Source organism: Mytilus galloprovincialis, chromosome 3 (genome assembly GCF_965363235.1).
Source record: "Mytilus galloprovincialis chromosome 3, xbMytGall1.hap1.1, whole genome shotgun sequence".
NCBI lineage: Eukaryota > Metazoa > Mollusca > Bivalvia > Mytilida > Mytilidae > Mytilus > Mytilus galloprovincialis.
In genome coordinates, this window is record NC_134840.1 from 30,580,526 (window position 1) to 30,605,161 (window position 24,636).

At 32.0% G+C, this 24,636-nt stretch overlaps 1 protein-coding gene across 3 annotated transcripts; it reads left to right on the plus strand.

Annotated features, from left to right (window-relative positions):
• Nucleotides 1–418: 418 nt before the first annotated feature.
• On the plus strand, nt 419–24,392 carry LOC143067682 (ecto-NOX disulfide-thiol exchanger 2-like). Of its 3 annotated transcripts, none has more exons than XM_076241133.1 (13): nt 446–561; nt 10,182–10,266; nt 11,558–11,677; nt 12,399–12,775; nt 14,118–14,505; nt 15,182–15,415; nt 16,690–16,902; nt 18,123–18,229; nt 19,349–19,499; nt 20,036–20,202; nt 21,091–21,285; nt 22,302–22,410; nt 23,498–24,392. In XM_076241133.1, the coding sequence occupies exons 3-13, from the start codon at nt 11,569–11,571 to the stop codon at nt 23,722–23,724; spliced, it is 2,277 nt and encodes a 758-aa protein (XP_076097248.1). In that variant the 5' UTR covers nt 446–561; nt 10,182–10,266; nt 11,558–11,568; the 3' UTR covers nt 23,725–24,392. The 3 variants fall into 3 exon arrangements, with proteins under 3 accessions (XP_076097246.1, XP_076097248.1, XP_076097247.1); XM_076241132.1 differs by having other exon boundaries at nt 10,182–10,262; XM_076241131.1 differs by lacking the exon at nt 10,182–10,266 and having other exon boundaries at nt 419–561.
• Nucleotides 24,393–24,636: the final 244 nt, after the last annotated feature.

Genomic DNA, 24,636 nt, shown 5'->3' on the forward strand with positions numbered 1-24,636 from the left:
TTAAGTTAAATATTAAAATCACCCATGATGATCAATAAAGTATTATCGTTTAAAGCGAGGGCTTTATTATTCAGTAGTTCATTATTATTAAGACTTTACAATTTGTTCTTACTTTTATAATAGTTTATGGTTTAAGGATTTCGGTTTAACGCTCGGTTTAACGTTGTTCTTGAAAAGGTTGGGACGAACTGGCCAAAAAACTTGGGACGAAATTGGAGTTGGATATCATGTTGATGGGAGTTTTAAACTACCTTGACTGGCAAATATAGTCCTCGCATCGTCGGTTGGAGTTGGAACGAATCACCCAGATACCTTATAGACAGTCCGAATTGACTTATTATACAGACGGTCCGAATTGACTTATTGACGGTCCAAGTTGCGTTTTTTGTAGACGGTCCGAGTTGTCTCGCACCCATTCATTCAAACACAGAATCGAATCAGATTTCTGCGTTATTTACTGCCTCATTTTGGGAGTAAACACGCTCGGGCGAAGAAAAAGTCTGAATTTCAGCACAAGCGTCTGAAATTTCAGTGCAATACAGTAACAGAAATTAACTATAGGTATACATGCCCGTCAATAAACACCTGTAATGTTAATCGTCACACGATCACATACTAATGACCCCTGCTTAAAAAAAAAAAAAACCGCACTGCTAGTGCTTTCCACTGCCACTGGTCAGGACTCACTGTCAGGAGGACAAATACCACAAAATTTAATACCTTTGAGTCTTCGAATTACTAATTAAGGCTATGGCTTCTACTGACCCTTCATCTAATTTCAATGCTATTTTCAATTGCTTAATTATATAGTCAGAAATAATTAAGGGGTTCTGATCCCGGTTCCGGCTTACACTATGTACGTAAGCAATTCTCATATTTTGGTAATTTACCGTGTCCCACTAGACTTCATTTTCCTTTTTCACGGCTCAATAATTTGGCTTTTACGCGTCACACTTACATAAAATAGGCAATCCTGTGTCACGCTTAGACCTCAATGAAACCCACAATTAAATGGTGATGTCCAGCAGCTGTTTTGCCAGACAAGCTGGGGGGCATTGGTAGTAGGTCTCATTGGGGGCTAAGTGTGACGTGGAATTGCCAATATTTTGTAAGCGTGACATGTGAAAGTCAAATTATTGTGCCGTGAAAACAGGAAATGAAGTCTAGCGGACACAGAAATTACCAAAAAATGAGAATGGCTTACGTACATACATGAATCTGACAAAACTGTAAGCCGGATTTGGGATCAGAACCTCCCAAAGAGACCCCCTTGGCAGTCAGAGTTTGTCCCAGATGAAAAAGTTGATATTTGCTCGTCCAAAATGAATGAGCTGCTTCATGTTTCTGAAGTGGATTGACTACAGACAACTACACCTTGTCTTTATGTGGAAATCTGTGCCGGTTCACGGTTGACCCAAGTATCTGCCCCGCTTGAACTTCCCAATTCACTTTTGCACCCTATACATGCGCTCCCTAGGTCTGTTCCCCCCCCCCCCCCCCCCCATTTTTATGATAATGAATTTGATGATTAATTATCAAATGCTAATTGAGTATGATTTTACTACTAATTGGTATTTATACACAGCTAAATTTGGTATTATTGTTGAGTGTTTGAAAATCAAGATTAGTGTTGTTTTACTTACTTTGACATGTTTGATGTGAATACTGCATGTAATGAGTATGAGTAAAACCAAGGAATTGTATGTTTAAATTTAAATTGACAATTTCTTATTAAAACATTGAAAAATAATTATATTTTTAAAACAACTTGACCTCTTTGATCTCACTTTTTTTTTAAAACAGTGAAAACAAAAAATGTATAGCAATACACATGATACACTCACCAAAACACGATTAAGATTTATTCAACACAGAAAAAAAAACGTTATCAGAATCTCACTTTATTCAGAAACAATGATTTCTTTTAAATAGCAATACACTTACCAAGCATTTGTATTGTAAGATCTCACTATACAAATCCTTGCACTGACCAAAACATAGTTAAAATTAATTCAACACACACGAAAACTGTTGTCTGAATCTCTTTATTTTGAAACATTGAAAAAAAGAGTACCGAAACTTGATTACAAAATTATTATACATGAACAAATATTCTATTCTATTCTACCGTATAGTGACTGCCTTCAACAAATTGAAGATTATGTCACCGGAGGAAACTTACAAGAAGACATAGATTGAAATATATACAATTTTTAAAAAATAGGAAAAATTAAAAAATGTTTTGTATAATTATGTAAGATGTTATAATTGAGTTAAATATTGATGCTTTGAAATTGAAGATTTCAAAGAGTCTACTGAATTGCAATTTACAATGTTATCTGTTTGTTTGTTCCAGTCCGTAATAGTTCTTGGAAAATAGGATTCTTTTCTGTACTGTGTTTTACAGGATGGAATTTGGGAGCTGTTTGAATTAGAATGTCTTGTTTGTCTTTTTGTGTTCAATTTTATAAGCATTACCAATCTGGAGTCTTTTCTTCTGTCAGAGAGACTGCGCCATTCAATATGTTGTAATATGTTACCAACGCTTGAGGTGTTTCTGTATTTGTTAATAACAAAAGGTGCAGCCCTCCTTTGAACTCTTTCAATGCTACAGTACGCCCAGAGAGTTTGTAATCGCGAACTTTTATCACCGATTTCCGAGTGTAGCGGTGTGACACCGCGAATCACGGATTCTACTCCCAATTTCCTCCAAAGATTCTCTCCCAACACCGCGTGGCTGTTAATTGGTTTATTGCCCATCGGATGAACTGAAAATTAATGACGCGTGACAACATAATCGGATTAGCCAGATTTATTACCTTTGTACATTTAATCGATCTTGATTGCACCTGTGTGCTTTAAAATACGTTATTTAAATGTCCATTCATTGTCAGATAAAAGTGTGACATTTTTATTTAAAATAAGATAATTATTCTTGTATGTATATGCCCATGTCATTGTCATATTAAATAAAACGTAAAAACGTATAAAAATACGAATAAAACACTTATTTAGTATTTTCATTATAGTCCGATCAGGTCATAATTTTTGTTTTTTCAACAAAGTTTCAACAAAGATGATTTTACCACAATTAGAACCTTTTATGACCTACTCAGTGAATATCCGGTTCATTAATAGTTCAATATTATATAATTAATATCAACTGGCTTAAAACAAAATGATGTTAATTTATCGGACCAACAAGTGAACTCTGTTACTTTCAATTTATTTTGAAATGTAAAATATTATGTTTCACTACCTCGGTAGATTACCGACTTGAAATATTTGAATTTAAAAAAGAAACTGTAAAGTGACAAATAGTTTTGTATGCAATGTGGCAGCCCTATATTCATAAATACTGAGATAATTCCCCGCCCAGACACAACACAATCATCACAACCTTATTTAATTATATGAAGAAATAAAATCATGTGTTTTTTATCTGTTATGATCTGTTATTGATCTTTTATTATTTAAAATAAAATTTGATTGGCGCAATCCGTATTTTACTGCTCGTTAAAAGTCCTCTGCGAAATATAAAAAGAAGTATTTCAACAATTTATACTATAGAATATTAAAATGAAATTATATCGTACAAGAAAGAAATATGTAAAAAAAAATGTGGATCGGATTTTTACGATCGACACATTTTCACAGAGGATCTCTACCAACGCCCATCAGGAACTGAACGACATGCATCCTGTTTTCATCTACCATTAATGTATAGTGTTGACTATGGAAGTATAAATAATGTCCAGGTTTATGTCCTCTGTTGACTGAGAAACGTATAAATAAAAGGCTGATGTTCGTTTATTCAGAAAAGGAATAAAATTTAAAATCCGGTTAATCAATTGTAAAAGGACCTTCTAGAGCCTCAATCTTAACGCACACAAATGTCAATCATTACATGAATTTTCCCGAGGTTATCCAGAAAGGTCACCTGAGTTTACTGTTACATGATACTATTTCCCGCCAAATAAAAATCTCGTGGACAAAATTGATGTCACTATTTTTAGCATTCAATATTGTGAGCGAAGTCAAGTTCAAGTTCAATCACGCACTGTTGATCACTGAGATGCGTGTCGTCTTCCCACGGCAATTAATTGTTTTAAAAATATTTAAAGATAACTGTTCTAAATACAACACAAAGGTTTACATTCATTGTGCGTAAATGAATATTATGCAACGACGAGTTGATGCAGCTATAGTAGTATTCCTGTTGTAGCCGAAATGTATTATATCCTAAAGTAATGCTAATCGTGAAGAGAAAATGCCGTAGACTTATTAAGCATAACGAATGGTGAATAGTATTTTCTTTTTTACTTGCATATACAAGTTTTAAGACACGTAATTTTCTTTAAACTCACTGCTCACATTTTATACCTTCAGCGTTAGTTTCCGTTTATTTTCACGCAAGTATGTCTCTTTTCGTAAGTTATATCAATTTCCGATAAATAAAAAACGAGGTCATAATCAAGTATAGATTTTTTTTATAAAACTTTAATGCAATTGAAAGCATTAACAACAACGTTTTGGATTTTAAAACTTTTATTTTGTAATCGTAAAATGGAAATGGCGTAGAATTATTAGCATAACAGATAAGGAATAATATTTTCTTTTTTACTTGTAGTATAAAAAACTTTGAGACGTGTAATTTTTCTTTAAACTGCCCTCATTTATTCAGCGTTAGTCTCCGTTTATTGTTGCACAATTATATCTCTTTTAGTGAATTAAATATTTATTTACTGATAAAAAAAACGGAAGTCAAAATCAAATATAGTTGTTTAAAAACTTGATTAAAATGTACAGAGTAATTGAAAGAATTAACAACAACGTTTTGCTTTTTATTTTAATCTTTCATTTGTTTCAAGCAATCAGATATAACCTGATAATCAATAGACAGGAAATACAATTGTTTAATTACATTAGAAATCTCACATACCTTGACTGTCGCGTGCCGGCATAGATCAGACGGATTAGGGCAATTAATTACCTGGTGTCACACCGCGTCACACCAGACTGGGAGAGATGTCGCTAATACAATAAACAAAAGGTAGCGGATTTACGCGGAAGTCGGAGGGAATACTCCCAAATTTCTCCGAGAATTTTGGGAGGGATGTCGGAGTTTCCTGGTGTTACACCAGGAAAAATATCGGAGTATGGAGTTTGGGATTACAAACTCCTTGGGCGTACTGTATCTATGTCTTGTTGTAAGTATGGATCCCAAATAAAAAGGGTGTGAACATGTCTGGTGTGAATTTTTAGAGTGTGAAAGTGGAAGGGGGTGAATGTGAATGGACATTAACATGTTTTTTGGGGCGATCGGACCCAGATTCGAAATGGATGATGATTAAATATAGATTATAATTCATAATATACACTAAGGTTTAAAGTCATAAGAAACCTCATATTAAAAAAAAATTATGCATATGTTTTTTACAACTCAATGGATAGTTTTCATTATAAAACTGATGTACATATGGACCATAATTTGGTATTCGGCCTTTGGTTTCTTTTTGTATCCTTTTTTGTAAGTTCTAAAACTTTAACTTTTATTCTGTGGGTTGTGTTGGTGTTAGAATAGTATTAATGGAACAATTGAGTTTTTCAAGAAAAAATTAATCCATTTTGATTCACCGTTTACGTGACAGGAAACCAAACAGGAAACCAATCTTTATTTTCTTTATTTTGCACAATATATTTCAAAAGACATAAATGAACACCATTACTAGTGTTACTTGCTTCATGTTAATATTTAAAATCTATTTTCAATGTTAAATTAAAGTTTTTTTTAAACGCGACAGGAAACCATAAGAAACCGAAAGCACTTTTTTAGTTTTATTTTATTGCAAAATCTGCTTAAAATAATCTGAACAGTATACTTTTTCTTAAAATCCATCTTAAATGTAACAGTATTATAAAACTCCTAAATATGTGCTTGTTTTGAAAACAATTAGTACAATTTATTCAGAAATTTCCATATTTTCTTCATTGATGCAGAATACCATAATCGTTGTATCTTGATGTTTTAGCCAAAAAAAATGTATTTATATTTGGTTTTGAAATTCCAGTTATATACAATTTATTCCAAATCATTGGCAATGTAAAATTCTTTAAATCCAGTAAAGAAAAAAACTTTTAACTTGGAATTAAAATCTTTAAAATAGGCACCATGTGATATTTGTGATCTGTACACCATCTACATGGTTTCCACATTTTAACCTACTTTAGTGGGCTAAAATTATAAAGTACTTCCTTTCAAGTCATGCATGGTAAAAGTTTCTTCTCCTTTGACAAGTTTATTGCGTTTCTGAAAAGTGTTTGCAGAACATGAATAAAAAAAAATAATTAAAAATTGTGACAAAGATACCAACTTTGTACATTCCAAGTGTAACATGTATTTTTTATTAAATTATCTTTATTCACCTAAAATATCCAGTAATATTTACTGTTGAAGCAAAATCAATCCAACGAGCATCGGCACAATGATAAGAGACGTAATGTCGATTGAATTTTCCAAGGACCCTTTACATCGTTATCCGGAAACGAAGTGTGTTATAACGTCTGTCAAATCTGAAATCGATTTTGTCAAGTCATTGGGCATTTATTTTCACACAAGATCGTATGTAACATTATGCACATAGGAAAAATAATAGACCCCCAGCGCAATCTCTTTGAAAATTGTATTTTCCTTTTTGTCGAGCCTTCGACTTTAGTCGAAAAAGCGAGACTAAGCGATCCTACATTCCGTCGTCGTCGGCGGCGTCGGCGGCGTCAACAAATATTCACTCTGTGGTTAAAGTTTTTGAAATTTTAATAACTTTCTTAAACTATACTGGATTTCTACCAAACTTTGACAGAAGCTTGTTTATGATCATAAGATAGTATCCAGAAGTAAATTTTGTAAAAATAAAATTCCATTTTTTCCGTATTTTACTATAAAGGGACTTAGTTTTTTCTGCGGGGAAACAAAACATTCACTCTGTGGTTAAAGTTTTTAGAATTTTAATAACTTTCTCAAACTATCCTGGGTTTGTACCAAACTTGGACAGAAGCTTGTTTATGATCATAAGATAATATCCAGAAGTAAATTTTGTAAAAATAAAATTCCATTTTTTCCGTATTTTACTTATAAATGGACTTAGTTTTTTCTGCGGGGAAACATTACATTCACTCTGTGGTTAAAGTTTTTAGAATTTTAATAACTTTCTTTAACTATCCTGGGTTTGTACCAAACTTGGACAGAAGCTTGTTTATGATCATAAGATAGTATCCAGAAGAAAATTTTGTAAAAATAAAATTCAATTTTTTCCGTATTTTACTTATAAATGGACTTAGTTTTTTCTGCAGGGAACCATTACATTCACTCTGTGGTTAAAGTTTTTAAAATTTAAATAACTTTCTTAAACTATCCTGGGTTTGTACCAAACTTGGAAATAACCTTATTTATGATCATAAGATTGTATCCAGAAGTAATGTTTGTAAAAAGATTACTCTGTTTTTTTCTGTAATTTACTTTCAAATGGACTTAGATTTTCTTACAATCATAAAATAGTAACAAGAGGAATATTTTTATTGATTTTTTTCCTCATTGTTGTTGAGCCTGTGATTTACAGCAAAAATAGGCGAGACACTGGGTTCCGCGGAACCCTTACAAATTTTTTAAACAAGACGAAACAAGTCTACAGATTATGTTTGCTAACATCCCGTTGGAAACAAAAACAATGTATAGACCTAGTATTTCATATATCTGGCCGTAAGGGCGTGATCACATGTTAGTCACATGTTTCACGTATGACCGGAAATTATTAGAACTTAACGACAAAAACAATTTAAATAAAAAAAAGGAAATAACTGGACTTCTGTTTCGTGTGAAATGTAACGCAGAACGATAACGTCATTTTCTAACTTAATTAGGGCCCCGCCGACTAAGGCGGGTCGCCCTATAGTGATCAGTCTGTCCGTCTGTCCGTCCGTCCGTCTGTCCGTCCGTCCGTCCGTCCGTCCGTCCGTAACACTTTAACTTTGTGTCCGCTCTATATCTTGAGAACCGTTATGATTTCAAAGTTTATACTTGACATGTATATGAACCAACACCAGAGGGTGTGTCATAATTTATGAACGACTGCCTAGGGCAAAGTTCAAGGTCAAAAACTTTGGTTTCAGTTGACAACCCCATGTCCTATGGTAAAGATTGTGTCCGCTCTAAATCTTGAGAACCGTTATCATTTCAAAGTTTATACTTGACATGTATATAAACCAACACCAAAGGGTGTGTCATAATTTATGTGCAACTTCCTAGGTCAAAGGTCAAGGTCAAAAACTTTGGTTTCAGTTGACAACCCCATGTCCTATGGTAAAGATCGTGTCCGCTCTATATCTTGAGAACCGTTATCATTTCAAAGTTTATACTTGACATGTTTATAAACCAACACCAAAGGGTGTGTCGTAATTTATTTACAACTTCCTAGGTCAAAGGTCAAGGTCAAAAACTTTGATTTCAGTTGACAAACCCATGTCCTATGGTAAAGATACAATTTTTTAATGCACATTATTCACAGCGGGGCCCACAGAGATGGCTCCCATCTCAATGATATCTAGTTATTACGAAGAACAAAACTAGAATGTAAATCATCTCTGATTTACCTGTTTGAACATCTCGTGAGAGTTCATATTTGCATATTGTTATAAAGAATTCTATTACAACAAAGCAGATTACATCATCTAAAATTTGCGTTACGAAATCGGAAACCAAAGTAACGCTAGTGTTCTTACACCTGCTACAGAAATACTTATAGTTCTCGGCATTTTCTTCTGACTATTCTTATTGGTCGATGTTCTTTATTATTTGAAAGCAAAAGTTACGAATTTGCCGGTGACTATTATGTATAAATCAGTCAGCGTTATGCACTTAGGAAGCGAAAAGTAACACGAGAAACGACACAAAAATACGGTCGTATAATCTTTGAAATTTGTTAACTTCAATTTTTTTTCTAAGGAAGAGTAGCATACACTTGTATGTTGATAAAAATAAAGGCATCTTTAGATGTAGTTACAACTTTTCTTACAGTAATACACATTTTTATCACTTTTCTATCGTTATAGGAAATGAGCCCAATAGCAAATTACAGTCGACTCTTGTTATGTCGAAGTCAGCCGGACCAGAGAAATATTTCGAGATACACGTAGTTCGACTCAAACGAACACCGGAAGTTCGACAATCTAAGGGACACAACTCTTGCTTAGCTTGGTAAAGCTAAAATAAATCCGGGTGAATATGACAAGGGGATCGATATTCTAGTATCAGATCGATGTATTTGTATGTCTCAGTCTTTTATTATTATAATGAGTGTTATTTTTACTTATTCAATTGTTTCAATTAAAAAAAAAATCCTATGGCTTTTCCAAGAGAGTAATTTCCAATCGACAGTTTCGTAATTCAGGTCCCTAATAGCTGACAAAATTGTTTATTCTCGGATACAAGAGATTTAAGAAAATTTTGATTTCTATTCATTTTGTTTTATCTCACTCTTTGTATTCAAAAGAACATATAATAAGATTAAAGACGCTGTTTGAGTAGTTTTTAGGTGATCATCAACGGAAGCCATAATCCTCACTTTATACACACCCAAGCTCATTAGTGTAAATCACAAATTAATTGTTTTGTAAACAATTAAAATACTTTTTCATGAACATTAACAATTTATCACTAATTATTTATAAAAATTCTACAAAAGATAATCTTAGGAAAACACTCATGGAAATAGCATGTCATAAATCAATACAGTGGTCAGTGACCGGAAATTTAATTACACGTGTATTGTCAGATTAACTCTTCAATCCATTTAAATCCCGGAGGTCATGTTTTGACATATGTGTATTAGTTCGAGATAAAAAATGATTTTTGAATGCTTTTGTTAACCTTGGGACCGTAAATTTAGTTCGACTCAACCGAAATTTCGACTCATCCAATTTCGACTCATCAGGAGTCGAATTACATACTTTTGTATGGAATAAAGTTCGGGACCACGTGAAAACTTCGACTCATCCGAAATTTCGAGTCAACCGAGTTCGAGACAACGAGAGTTAACTGTATGGTCCATATACTTTTTTCTGAAGAAAATTCTTTAATTTGTTCATATTAAGAAGAATTTTACTTTATTTTAATTGCTTCTTTCCAGGAACCAATTCCCTGACATATTTTCCGTATGCAAAGTGACCTCTGTGTGACCCATCTTGTAAAAATCCAGTTATTGCAAAAGGCATGTACGTCCTTAAAATAAATTATTATCTGATTGTACATGTTAAACACTTTCTCAATATCCATGCTTTTTTGTTGATTGTTGACAAACAAGTGACAATTGTTAAACCTCGGCTTCAAAACACAAACTTTAATTACCTGCCATATTTTCACAACAACACTGACCAATTGAAAAAAAAATTGAAGATTACTGTGAAAGTACTTTAATTCGTGGGTATCAATTTTTGTGGTTTGAGCAATATTTACATGTTCGTGGGTTTTTAAATTCGTGGATTTTAGTTTTTTCTTTTGAAATGATTGAAAAATTAAAGCCTTTAGAAACGAAGGTTACAAATTGTCTGGATTGAAGGAAATTGCAAAGTAAACATTGACCGTGTAAATCATAGTGATAACACTAATTAACCCATGATAAAGTGATCAACAGGCTAAAGACCATCAAAGGTGTTAATTAGGCCATAAACATGTCACCTTAAGAAAACAGTAACATGCACAAATGCTATAAACGTATCTTGAAATGTCAAATAATTCTTCTCAAAATCATTCCCAGCATTAAATTATTATTTCCAATATGTACGATAACTATGAGGATATAAAATGAACACTTTATCATACTATCATATAAATACCGTTAATCTGAATTTCATCCATCAAAAATATTTTTTATGAGAATTAAAAGATCAACAGTTGTACAGTTTAGGTTCTAAAAGATTAAATGGATTTAATCCGGCATGCGGTTGTAGTTCTGTGACTGCTATTAAAGTTCTCTCAGATTTGGCGTTATTCAATATATTTTCTAGATCATATCAGTAGTCAAACCTACCGATGGGGATCTTTCCATGTCTTGATTTGGACAATAGTTGTTTTATTTCGTTGGACACTTAAATTCGTGGATAAAGTCATCCACGAAAACCACGAAAATTGGTACCCCACGAATAAAAGTACTTTCACAGTATACGAAACTTATGCGAAAAAAATGATAAATTCGTGCACAGAAGACTAAATTTATGATGTTTGTAAGCATTGGTTCAAGAATTGGAATACATTATTTTTCACAGGTCAATCGTTTATTATGACTTTAATGGTTTTTACCAAAAAAATTATTCTTAATAAATAATTTACCAACTACACAGGAAAATGGCAATGTGTGTTGGCCAATAAAAAAAATATTGATTATTGAAAATAGGATATAGAAAACTGAATTACTTCAAATGCTGATGGATGACTGCTAGGAATTGCTTATTTAATTTATCCTGTGTTAAAAATTTTTGTATTGAATTAATTCTTTTTCAATTATAGGAACTTAAACAATGATAGGGCCACAGAAACCTGGAAGAAATAGAGGATTTGACCCAAACAGTAATAATGCTCCTCTCCAGTTTGATGGAAGCAAAGGAAAACCTCCTATGCCATTAGAAGGTAAAGAATGAACAATTCTTACTATTGTATATGTAAAGGGAAATATTACTAATTAAAACAAAATTAGACTGTAAGAAAAGTTCAGAAATTAATGTGCTATTTAAATCTAAATTGAGAGACACACTTTAATATTTGCTGTATATTACACTACTACATACTTATGGGTTGTTTTCTATGGTGGCAAATGTGATAATAAGGGCCTCAAATCCAGCATAGTTTCCACTTTGTCAACAATTTTCACAAAAAATCTGAAAGAATAGGTAGGAGACCAATAAATTTTGTATACTATATAGTTTGGTGAAATTTGGCTTTTTAATTAGTGTGAAAAAACATAGTTTTTATTTAAAAATCACAATTTTTTTTCATAAATTTTGTGAACCTTTCTTTTTGTATTAGAATTAATTACAGTGAAAATTTATATATAGGTATATTACATGCACAATTATGCTGATCCAAATTATCTATGTGTAAACATTGTTAACCATATTTTTCATGAATTCACTGTTGTGGAAGTTCATTTTCTTTTCAAACAACTTGGTTTATGAAAATGTCATTAATTCATGGAATTAAACAATCATGATTTCCTTGTTATGGTAGAAACAAATTTATAAATCTATCATTCAATATTAAATTAAATACTGCACTAATTTTACTTCAATGTTGTTTCTAAGGAAGTTGACACTGACAATCTATTCAATCCTTTGTTTTTTGTGATTTTCAGGAAACAGTGGTGGCATGCCAAATCAAGGTGGAATGAATATGATGGACAGAAACCAGGGACAAATGGGAGGCATGAATATGATGGGTGGGAATCAAGGGCCACAAGGTGGAATGAATATGATGGGTGGCAACCAGGGACCACCAGGTGGAATGAACATGATGGGTGGCAACCAGGGACCACCAGGTGGAATGAACATGATGGGTGGCAACCAGGGGCCATCAGGTGGCATGAACATGATGGGTGGCAATCAGGGGCCACAAGGTGGCATGAATATGATGGGTGGAATGGGCTTTGGTGGTCAAATGGGATATGGTGGTGGTGGGATGATGCAAGGACAAATGATGGGTGATGCTAATATGCAGATGATGTATAATCAGGTATTTAAAGTCTTAATTCAAATCATATCTATACTATTAAACGAGAAGACCTCATTTTGTGTGTGGCTTCTCTTCCATCATCATGCCTCTGTGTCCTTTAGGTACCATTCATAGTCGAATTTGTCATCCATTCTTATGATTATTCAGTTTGCTTTATTTTGGGAGAAAAACGAAGAAAAAGGCATCCGAATATTATTTCAGTCATCAGACCGACTTTTAACTCATACCCAATACCTCCGATTTACACAGAGTGGGTAAAGGGTTATTTTCGTGCAACGTGTTTTGCCACTTTTTATTTCACATGTAGCGGTGAAAAGGGTTTGTTCTTCACCGTGTTTTGTGAAATCGATAAAAAGATCAACATGCGAAAATTTTTTAATTGTTCGTTCATCGTGAAATGACATAAAATTTGGCGTTCTTCCATGCAGATACCCTCTTATACTCCCTCTTTAAACATAATTTTCATAATAACTCTGGGACTGAGGACAAAATATATAGAGATTTTCTATATAATATAGCAGTGATCACTGTGGAGAAGAAACTTGGAATTGATAGTTAATAGCAAATATACTTTATTCATGTTATAAATATGTATGTTCATAGTATTTAGAAAAGCGAAAATCATGGAATTTAACAGAAAGCAAAAAAATAACAGACTTGGCCAAAAGGGAGAGGGCTTAAAATAATTGTCCTGTCTCCATTAGACCAAGTGCCTATGACTCAGTTTGAAATTTCTGAAATTCTCCAGACATAAAATCTTTTCTAAAATTCATCCTACAACACAAGTTTACATACTTTCAACCAAGCCTTAAATGCGATTTTGCGGTAGTGTTCTAGTTAAATTTAGAAATGAGAAACAGGTGTGTTTCCTGTTACATGCCCCCAAAAAAAACCAGATGAATAGGTTAGGAATTTTTTTTTATCAATCTCTATGATTTTGAGTATGAACCTGCCATGAATAATTATATATCAGGTTTATGGTTGCATTTCATCTCCCGCACTGCAAGCACACTAGTTGTACAACCGGCCAATTTTTTTGTTTTGATTAACTGACACAAAAATGTTGTTACAAAAGAGCAAATTAGACCCAGACATTTTGAACATGCTAAGGAAGAGCTTTTTTCAGATCACACTGACCAATTTTGATTTAGATTTTTTATTTGGAAAACAAACAAATAAATTAAGGTCTGATGTGCAACTAAAACACAAAAATATATATTTTTTTGGCCCAATGAGAAATTGAAAGGAAGATTGTATTGCAAAATTTCCTAGTAAAAAACTTACATGCATGTGATGTTAATAAGTGTTGCTGCTCACTTAAAATTCTTGTTTTGTTTTACAGTACAGTGGATATGGACCAATGGGACAAAATGGACCTGGAACAGATGGATCCCAAGGAATGGGTCCAGGGTCCTTCACTGCAAACTCCACCATTCCTGGACTAGACCTGGCAATGCTTGCACAATTCATGCCAAAAGAAATCTTGAGATTAAAGAGCAGTGTCTGTTATCCTCCACCAATGAATGCCCCACCACCCTCAGTACGGGAAAGACCTCCAGGATGCAGGACTATATTTGTCGGTGGCATTCCAGAAAATAGTACAGAAGATATGTTGGCTGAAGTATTTGAAAACTTTGGTATTATTTGTAGCATCAGAAAAGGAAAGAAAAACTTTGCTCACATCAGATTTGAGCACGATGAGAGTGCAGATAGAGCTTTGTTTATGTCAGGTATATATTAATCAAAGATTTCACACTTGTTAAGTGTTGTTAAAAAATTAAAATGATAATCAAAATGGATGTCAAAATAAATCAAATGATATAAGATTGAGAATGGAAATGGGAAATGCGTCAAAGGGACAACAGCACAAAGCGCAGGCAACAGCCGAAGGCCACCAATTGGTTTTTAATGCAGTGAGAAACTCCCACACACCGAGGCGTGCTTCAGCTGGCACCTAAACAAAAATGTACACTAGTTCAGTGATAATGGACATCATACTAAACTAAATAGTTATATGGACTTATAACAACAACATTAAAAAAGGGTTTTAGTGGTATAGATACAGGAAACTTACATTCAACTGGAGTGCATCAAATATGCTATTGGTTTGGAAAAACATTTACCAAAAAAAATGAAATTACACAATATTTTGACCTTTGGCACAACAAATAATTATAGATTTTCAAACATGCAAGACTTATCAGAGAAATAGGACAATTTTTTTTTGATTAGATCTGTCAACTAGGGGTCAATCAATCAGTTTATATTATGTATTTATTTAAAATTGCAGATCTAGCACAATTTTCAATTGCCTTCATAATGGATTTTGTTCCGTATGCAAATGTGTATAGAAACTGTTTATTAGACTTATAATTATATTTATGATGTCTTTTTCAATGTTATTAGGTTACAGAATGAAAATTGAAGACAAAGATGATAAAGATAACACAGGACGGCTTCATGTAGACTATGCAAATGCTCGAGATGATCAGTATGAATTTGAATGTAAAGAGAGAGCTATGGCCAGACAGATGAGACATATGCAGAGAATGGAGGATGCCAGGCTCCGCCCACCCAGTCCACCACCCATTGTCCACTATAATGATCATGAGGCTATGATGCTAATGGACAAACTTAAATGTAATACATTTGTATTGATACAAACATCTCAAACATAGACATCTAAAGGAAATACCATTTAATTCTTTTAAATTTTGCAAAAATCTTTTTCTCTAAATACATTTGTATTTGCCTTTCCAACTTAAATAGTTAAGTTTCATTGTTTTCAAAATTCCAATAAGGAACATACCTTTTATAATTGTATAAATAAACCAATTGTTCAAGACGTTTCCGCCATTGGCCTTCTTCACTTGTTTATTATTCCTCTAAACTACATGGCTGTCATTTCTTTTTTCAATCATTGAAAAGATGTTATAGATAAATGTCCTTGGAAACGTCATGACGTCATAATACTTTAACGTCATAATAACATGACGTCACAATACTTTTGTATGAATGAAAGTTAAATTATTCAAGTTTTGATCAATTAAAGTCATTCCTTTTTAACGTTAATTCCAAATGGTCTAATTGTATTTAATTTTTGCATCCATTGTGCTTCAATATATCTCCTGTAATTTGCAGATTTATCGTATATCTGTTGCAGAACCTGAACTGTGTTAAGTTAAGTTTCTAATTATCAAATTTTTAAAACATGGTTCTGATATTAGATTTATTTCATTTCATTCAAATTTATGAATAAGACATTTATAAGTAGTATTTATTTATAGTGTAATAATTTAATTTTGGATGTAACGCGTCTTCTGATTGGCTGACGATATTTTGTTATGAGCCCATAGACATAATTTAGTCATGTGACCGTGACGTCATCAACGTTTTTTCATCGTTTTCTATGGCATAAAATGGAATTTAAAATTAAATTATAAGAAATGACTGTAATATTTTTTCTGTCTATTCGAAATAACATAAAAAATGAAACAGTATGCACCAAATTTTTTATGTTATTTCTTCATAGACAGAAAAAATATTACAGTCATTCCTTAATTATTTCAATCCAATAATATACTGAAATGAAATAGTTATAGGGTTGGTACACTTGACCCCTTATGATAACAATAAAACAGAAAATATCATATTATTTCAGTCTGTATAACCTTTCAATGGTTTACAAGTCTCATTTACAGAAAAATTTTCTCTTGAAGAATTGTAATCTGAAATATCAGAAGAAAAATATGATTTTGTGTTAATAGTCTTATAATTTTTCCTGTTCAATACAATTTTGTTATTTTTCATTCTGTTTAAAAAAAACTACCAAATTACATCAGGTTTATTTATAAATTTAACAGCAATGAAAAACCTTCGTCCCTTGATTAATCCAACTTTTGTTATATTTGTAGCTGAAGAAAACTTTGTGACAGCTGTCCACATATTGAACACTTGGTTAGAGAGGGGAGACTGTAGTAAGCGTAATGTTTCACAGTTTTACACGTTGATACAGTGTGCTAACGCTCGAATCCGTAACTTACAGTCCGAAAAACAAACAGGAGAAGAAGAGATTGAAAGAGTTAAAATGAGATATAAACAGTTGTTGGAAACTATTCTACAGCAATGTAAGTACTGAACAGGAAGTTATGTAAGGCAAGGGAGATAACTCTTTGACAAGATTATTTTTGAAAAAAATTGTCAGTTACACAGGCAATAGGAATGGCGATATATTTGCCTGTAAATATACATGTAGCAGTATCTTCCATGATAGAAAGTAACCAATTCAGCTAGAACTAGATTGATAAAAGTTCAGTTCTAGTGCATTATTTCTGAATGTATTTAGGTAAAAAATGAGAAAGACGTGAGTTTCAAATGAATTTTTAAAGGAAAATATTAGGTAATGGGAGAGTCATGGTGAGTATACGAGTTTGAAATAAAAACGTATAAAACATTTAAAAAAAACAGTATTCAACTGTGAAGCATTATCTTTGAAAACATGAGCACTATTTAGACGCTGACATTTTCCAATTATACTCACTGGAAGGTAACACAACTTTAAACAGAAGACATCTTATTTGTTTCTCAAGTATTCACACTGTATATATTTTACATTATATAAAAAAATCAAAATTATATTTATGTAGATAAGTATCTACTTCATATACAGTTGAAAGTTCTGTCAGTAATCCGTTGAACTTGGTATATTTATCATTGGAAGACTAAAAATGTCATTCATGCTTTCTATAATTGTTATACTAGTAAAAATCAGTGTGAGTATTAAATAGTATGATGCACAGTATTAAAACATTGGAATATGAGGATTAAACTTGGACTGATTCAGTTAAAATGTCTCTCATCTAGGGACAAATGACAGGTGAAAATTCTGTAAGTAGTCCTTGGTTCACAAATTACAAGGAATACCAATTTCATTTAAAATAAATCTTTCCAGTTTAGTCACATTTTGGTTGTAATTTATGCCTGGATGAGGGATTTTTCTATTGAAGAAGTCATTGATTTTGCTAATGAATGGTAATGTTTGCTCTGTTGGACACAAAAGGATTTTGGAACTGAGAATTGAACAAGCAATAAGATATTCATCATTGTTCATGTATCAGAAACTTAAATGAAAAACAGAAATATTCCAAAATCCTTTGCTTGATGGAAAGCAGCTTGATGGTAAAAAGCCAGGGCTCAAATAAAAATACTGTTCTCTCTTTATGAGGGAATTCTAGAAGGCATTTTCAGTCAAATACTGAATTTTCATAAGTCAGTCCTGGAGCCAGGAGTAAAATAGAAAATGTTAGCAATTGGTATGATATAACATGGTGTATTTTTCTCACTAAAGACGAACTGATTGAGAGAGTCTTTGCTGCAACTCAAAAGCAGAGGAACTGGGACCATTTTACAAAAGCTCAGCGCAAGAATATAGAACTATGGTACAAACAGATAAAGGTAGGTCTGGTTCAGGTAACAAATAGGCAATTTAATAAGTACAAGTAGGGATTGGAAAAAAAGATTTGACAATTTTATAAGCATAAGTAGGCAATGGGGAAGGGATAGGTTTTATAGCCTCTATATAGTTTGTTTGTCGATTTACAAATGTCTATAATCTTATGTATCAAATTTTCTATGCCCCTTTTAATGTAAAAAACATATTTTTTTCAATAAATGTTTTAGTAGAAGCATATATGGATCAGAAAATTTAAGGGTCAAATTAGGCAAACATTTCATTCAATATGCAATTTTAATGTAACACTAACAAAAAGTTGCCTAAAATTTTTTATGTCATTTGGTTTCTACTGTCTCACCACATTAGTACAAACAAAAGAAATTTACAAAATATATTGTGAAGTTTGAATCCTTTGAAGTTAATTAGAAATGATGGTTTGTGGTGTTAAATAGTTCATATCAATATCAAAAGAAATAGTGTTGCATGCTCAACAAGAAAAGGATGAGATAGGCAAGTCAAAGTAAGTATGATTACAATGCTTTCCCTGGAATTATCATATCAGAAACAAAAATATGTAGTATAGTTTTCTGTCTGCACAAGAATCAGTGTCGATGAAAATAGACTGCATAATGGGCTTTCGAACTGTGTGTAGAATCAAACCTTTTATTTAATTGATACCTTTTTATGCATATTATTAAAAATCAATGTTGGACCTTTTCTTAAAAAGGTTATTATTATTTAGGGGATAGCTGCAGGTAAGTACATAACCTTTTATTGAAGAATATAAAGTAGGGTTAACTTAAATGATGTAAATTGATTGAACTAAGACAATATAAAATATAAAAAGAAATGAGAACAGATTGCATATTAAATAGTAGAGTGAATATCAACTTATCATAGCTAATTTTATTTTGTTTATAAGGAAAGTATCTTTATTCATGGATGCTAACTTCCGTTAAGTCGAAAATACATTATTCATATCTTTTGACACTTTTAAGGGAAGACACAAGTGTCATTTAGATTGGAAGTTAGCAAACTATCCTTTATGTATATTTTTTTGGTGATATATTCAAATTTTTATCTATTTCTTTTAAATTCTTCAATAACACCTATGTTTGCAGGAAACCCGACAATCACAAATGGATGAATTCTTCAGTGATCGTAAGGAAGATGATATGGAGATGTCTGACAATGAAGATGAACCATCCTCTGCAAAGAAAAAGAAGAAAGCTGGTACAACAGTTGATGAAATGGTTGCTAATGCAAATCAAGGTGGGTATACAGAAAAGTTTTAAACCAAATAACACCATTCAACACACAGAGTTATATTTTGTTTTAATTGTGTACATTTATTACGCACTTTGTAAATGATTAAAAAAAAGCTAATCCAGTTCATTTGATCCCAATTGTCAAGTAAGTTTTCTTGTTTGTTATTTAACACTTCATTTTATAAATCTCCAATGATCTTGGACAATTTAGACCAGACTTCTATGAGGGTTATTTTAGATTACCTGCTTTTGACCTAATAATAATCATTTGAATCAGAAAATGAGTTTCCCCATCCTTTTAGCTGTCCTTGTAGATATAAAGTAAATATGGATGGTAATTGCACATTGTCAGAGTAGGTACAAATCATGTATCAGTTTCTTTATGTTTAATCTACTTTTTGCTTAATATGAACTTAAAATATATCATAAATTGTAATAAATTTTCCTCCTGTAGAAACAAAGATGATATAACCATGGAATGATAATAAAAGGTAGGTTAACCAATAATAAATTCTACAACTCAGATGTTCTTCTTTACAGAACACATCAACTTTTTGAAAAGTGAGAATGATTCCTTGAAATGTCAGCTTGATGCTTATAAGAATGAGGTTGAGATGATTAAACATGAACAGAAAGCAGTCACAGATACAACTACCAAAGATAATCAGATTAAAATGTTACAACAAGCATTACAAGGAATGCAGCAGGTAACTATCAGTAAATGTTAAATTACAGATATATATTTAGGAAGTGTTGAATGTCTGTACTAAAAATAAAATAAAAATGCAGCAATATTATACAGCTAAAAAAAAGGTTTGGGTAAATAGTTAGGATGGTTATACTAAAAAGTGTATTGTTATCTTTATTGGCTTTGAAAATGCTTAGTTATTTAAAGCTATCATAGGAGAGTGTCATATTTCCCAGTCATTCAGTCTTTTTGGATAAAAATGATTGAAATAAATATTTTCAGAAATCCATCAGACAAAGATCATTCATTTTCTTATTTTGTTGACTACTTTTATGAATACAATCAGTTAGTTACCATTTCCCTATGTCTTATGTAATAAAATTGACATTTTAAGAATGAACTGCTACATGCGTCGTTTTATTCCGCTTTGTTTTGCCTGAAGATTCATAAGACATGTTACCTTTTCCAGACTTTTCTCACTGAGATTACGTGTGTTTTTAGCACCTTGTAAGTTGTCAGGATAATGAAAACTATCTTTTTTTATTGCAAATTAACAAGCAGATCCAAAATCCAAAATTATACTCCTTGCTCCAAGGATGAATGTTTAAATATATTTCCTTAAGGGCCAACTAATCATTTGATGAGCATTTGGTGATTATTTACACCTCAATACACATGTGTACAAATTCGAAATATGTTTAAAGTATTATTCACATCCTTTCTAAGCATATGTTTCATGCCTTCGATATAGAGTTTGAGTCCATTAAGATTTAATAGTAAGTATAGAGTTTTATTGATAAAAGCTAATGCCCCTAAAACTTTTAAGTTAGTGCTCAGAATTGTGACTGAACATTTTCTTGAAAATTACACTGAAAGTTTGATTAATAAAGGAAATGTTATGTTGTAGCAACTCATTCAAGCTAAACAGGAATCCAAGACAATAGAAAAAGAAAATGAGAAACTGAAACTTGTAGTCATAGCAGCAAAGAAAGAAGTAAAAGAAATGAAAAAAAGTAAGAAGGAAGAAAATGGAGAAGAAAAAACTGATGAATCAAAGGAGGATAAAGATGGGACAGAGACCGATACAGAAAAAGAGGAAAATGTATGTCAAACACTTCTGATTTTGATTATTTTACAATTGATATAGTTCAAACAGTTTTTAATGTGTATCTCACATTAAAATTGACATTAAAAAAAATTCTTGCAAACCATTGATTGATGAATTTATAACACTTGACAAATAATAGAAAAGCCATATAGTACAGACTAAATTTTAAAATAGAAAACTTTCTCAAGTTTCATATAAAAAGTCATTTTTAACCATTTGAATAAAAGTTTTATGTTTAACCATTTGAATAAAAGTTTTAAGGAAATGCAATTGTAAATTGAATAAGAATTAAATACTATTGAATAATATAACAGCATGTGTACAGGGGAATAAGTAATTGTTATCAACAGGACATGTATAATAATATACAATTACTGTCTTTTGATGAGGTAAATATGCTGTTTTATTGACTTTTAAAAAATTGATATTCACTGAGGCCGACGGCCGAAGTGAATATCAGTTTTTCAAAAGTCAATTAAACCCCATATTTATCAAAACAAAAGACAGTAATTGTTTTATTCCATATTCCAGAGAAGAAAATGTATTTAATCACAAACATATACCAAAACAAATTTTACATGAAACATTTTACCATAAAGTTGCATGAAAAAGCGCGTGACGTTTAGCGCGGTGAATAACACTTTCCCAGGTGAATATGCTTTTTTATTCAAAATCCAATTCGTATAGAGAAACCTACTAAAATAATACTAATATGGAATAATAAGATTTATTTATTATTCAGTTATTAAATCATACCTAGAAAAAACAAAATTAAAATCAATGTGTCTTACTCTTCCCTGTATTTGTATTGAGGTGTAAACTATCGTTATGATTGTCAACAATTCTCTTTTAGGGTTGGGGTTTGGGGGTGGGGGAGGTTGAAAATGTAACGTCTAGACTCATACTAACTGGAAAAGTGAAATGGTTGAATTTATTTAGATTCTTTACTTAGCATGTTTGAACATCAGATTAATACTAGATGAGTAGTACTGTATCTTTATTTTATTCAGGAAAAAGATGAGGCTGAGGCGCGGAAAGTGGAGGAGGTATTGTTAGTATCAGATGGCAGTGTCAGTAGTTCTGGTCTTAATATTACAGAAAAGGAAGCTAAACTTATTGGTATGCTATATTTATGCAATTTTAAAAATCATATTTCTTGAGAAATGTTCAACACAGTTAATTGAAAAAGTTTCATGTAAAAAATGCAAGTCATGTCAGGATTACTTTGTATTTTGACACAATGGCATTATTAAACGATAAATAGCAAATTAAATTGAAAAAAGAAGAAAGAAAATGTATTCTTGACAAATCATTTTTTCAATTGAAGAAGAAATTTCATGTTTGACATCTTAAAAAAATTTATAGATGTGATATGATTTCCAATATTAGACCACTCTTTACTAAAGGACAGGGGATATGCTATACCTTTGAGGATTTGAACAACATTATATGCCACATCTTTAATGATAAAACAGCAAAAAAATTGTAAGAGCTCATTAATGCAGCAAATAAATTCTGGAAGTCTGATGTATTTGATATGGTTACATCTTAGGCAGTAGTAAGCATATAAGGGCATTTTATAGCCGACTATACTCTATGGGGTTTTCTAATTGTTGAAGGCTGTACAGTGGCCTGTTATTGCTTATATCCACATCTTTTAAAATCTGGTGGATAGTTGTCTTATTGGCAATCATACCACATTGTCTTTATTATTATACCCCCGCTTTAAAAAAGGGGGGGTATACTGTTTTACCTCTGTCTGTCAGTCCGTCCGTCCGTCCATCAGTCCGTCAGTCAGTCCGTCCCATGAAACTTTCGTCACATTTTTCTCAGGAACTACACATCCACCCTTTCTGTAATTTGGTATCAACATTTATATATGTCAGCCATACCGTGTGATGCGTTTTCAGATTCATCACTTGACAACTTCCTGTTTACCGAACACTTGTCTGATTTTACACATGATAGCCAAGTTAAAAATTTTCGTCACATTTTTCTCAGGAACTACAATACAAGGATTTCTGAAATTTGGTTTCAGGATTTTTATAAGTCAGCTATACCGTGACAACTTCCTGTTTACCGAACACTTGCATATTTTTACACTATTAATATTATCCACTTGCGGCGGGGGTATCATCAGTGAGCAGTAGCTCGCAGTTTCACTTGTTCTATATGATATTCTGAAATTATTGTATATATTTTTCAGGATTAGTTGCATGTTTTTTACATGTTCATCCCATGGGAGCAAGTGTAGAATATATCTGGTCTTATATAAACCAGCTAGGGATTTCCACTAAGACCAGCCACTTAGAAGATTTATTAGAGAAGTTACCGTTCTTGTTCAGGATGCAGACAACAGGCGTTGGCGCATTGATTGAAAGGAAGTGGCAATTCTCAGGATATAAAGACTTGAACGTGTTTGGATTTTTGTGAAACACAATGACTTTATAAGCTGTAGTTATTTGTATGTGAATAAACAGTTGTGTAGAATAAAAGTGTGAGGAAAATAGAATGAAAGGGATTGAACAAAGTACATTGCAATGAGAAGTGTGTGGGTTAGTTACACAGTTACAATGTATGAATGAATTTCAAAATGTATTTTTTTTTACTCTAGAATAACAATTTGATGACTGGAGTATGAACGTCCATTTATGCCTATATAGATTTTCATAAGTAGCCATATTTAATGTCATGTTTGAATGAAAGTGTTTTTGCAATTTGGACATTATTAGCATATAACGGAAGGAAGTTTACATATGCATTTTCTTTGAGAGGTGTTTATATGTTCAATCAATACCTGATTATTCTTTAGTTGGAGAATGATTTTAAATTCAGAATTTAATCTTAAAACAGATTTCAGAAATAAACTTTTTATTTGATGTTGTTACTGGGAAGACAGTGCTTGTTTTATGATGTTAGATCTTTATTTTATTTTTGTTTTCCTGTAAATTTTCTTAATTGATTTGTTATCATTTTTTGTCTAACTATCATTTTGTCATTGATCAGTTTATCATTTGAATTGTTATCATTAGAAAACCTGTAATACAACAGATTTTTACATTGTTGTCATATAAATTAGATATTAAATGACCTGAACATTTTGTGATTAGTTGTCTATCATCCAAAATTGAAATTTGATAGTCAAACAATGAAATCTCTTCTTGGGCTGAAATATATATTTTACTTGCCTTGTACTTTAGGTAGGGAAAATAAGATTGAGAGCCTGAAACTTAAAACTTCGGCCTATCCAAAGGCCAACTATTTTACATGAGGAGACCAGTTAATCAATAAATTATTTTAAGTACCAAGGGGGGTGTTATTTTTTCGCTGGTGTAAAATTTCACG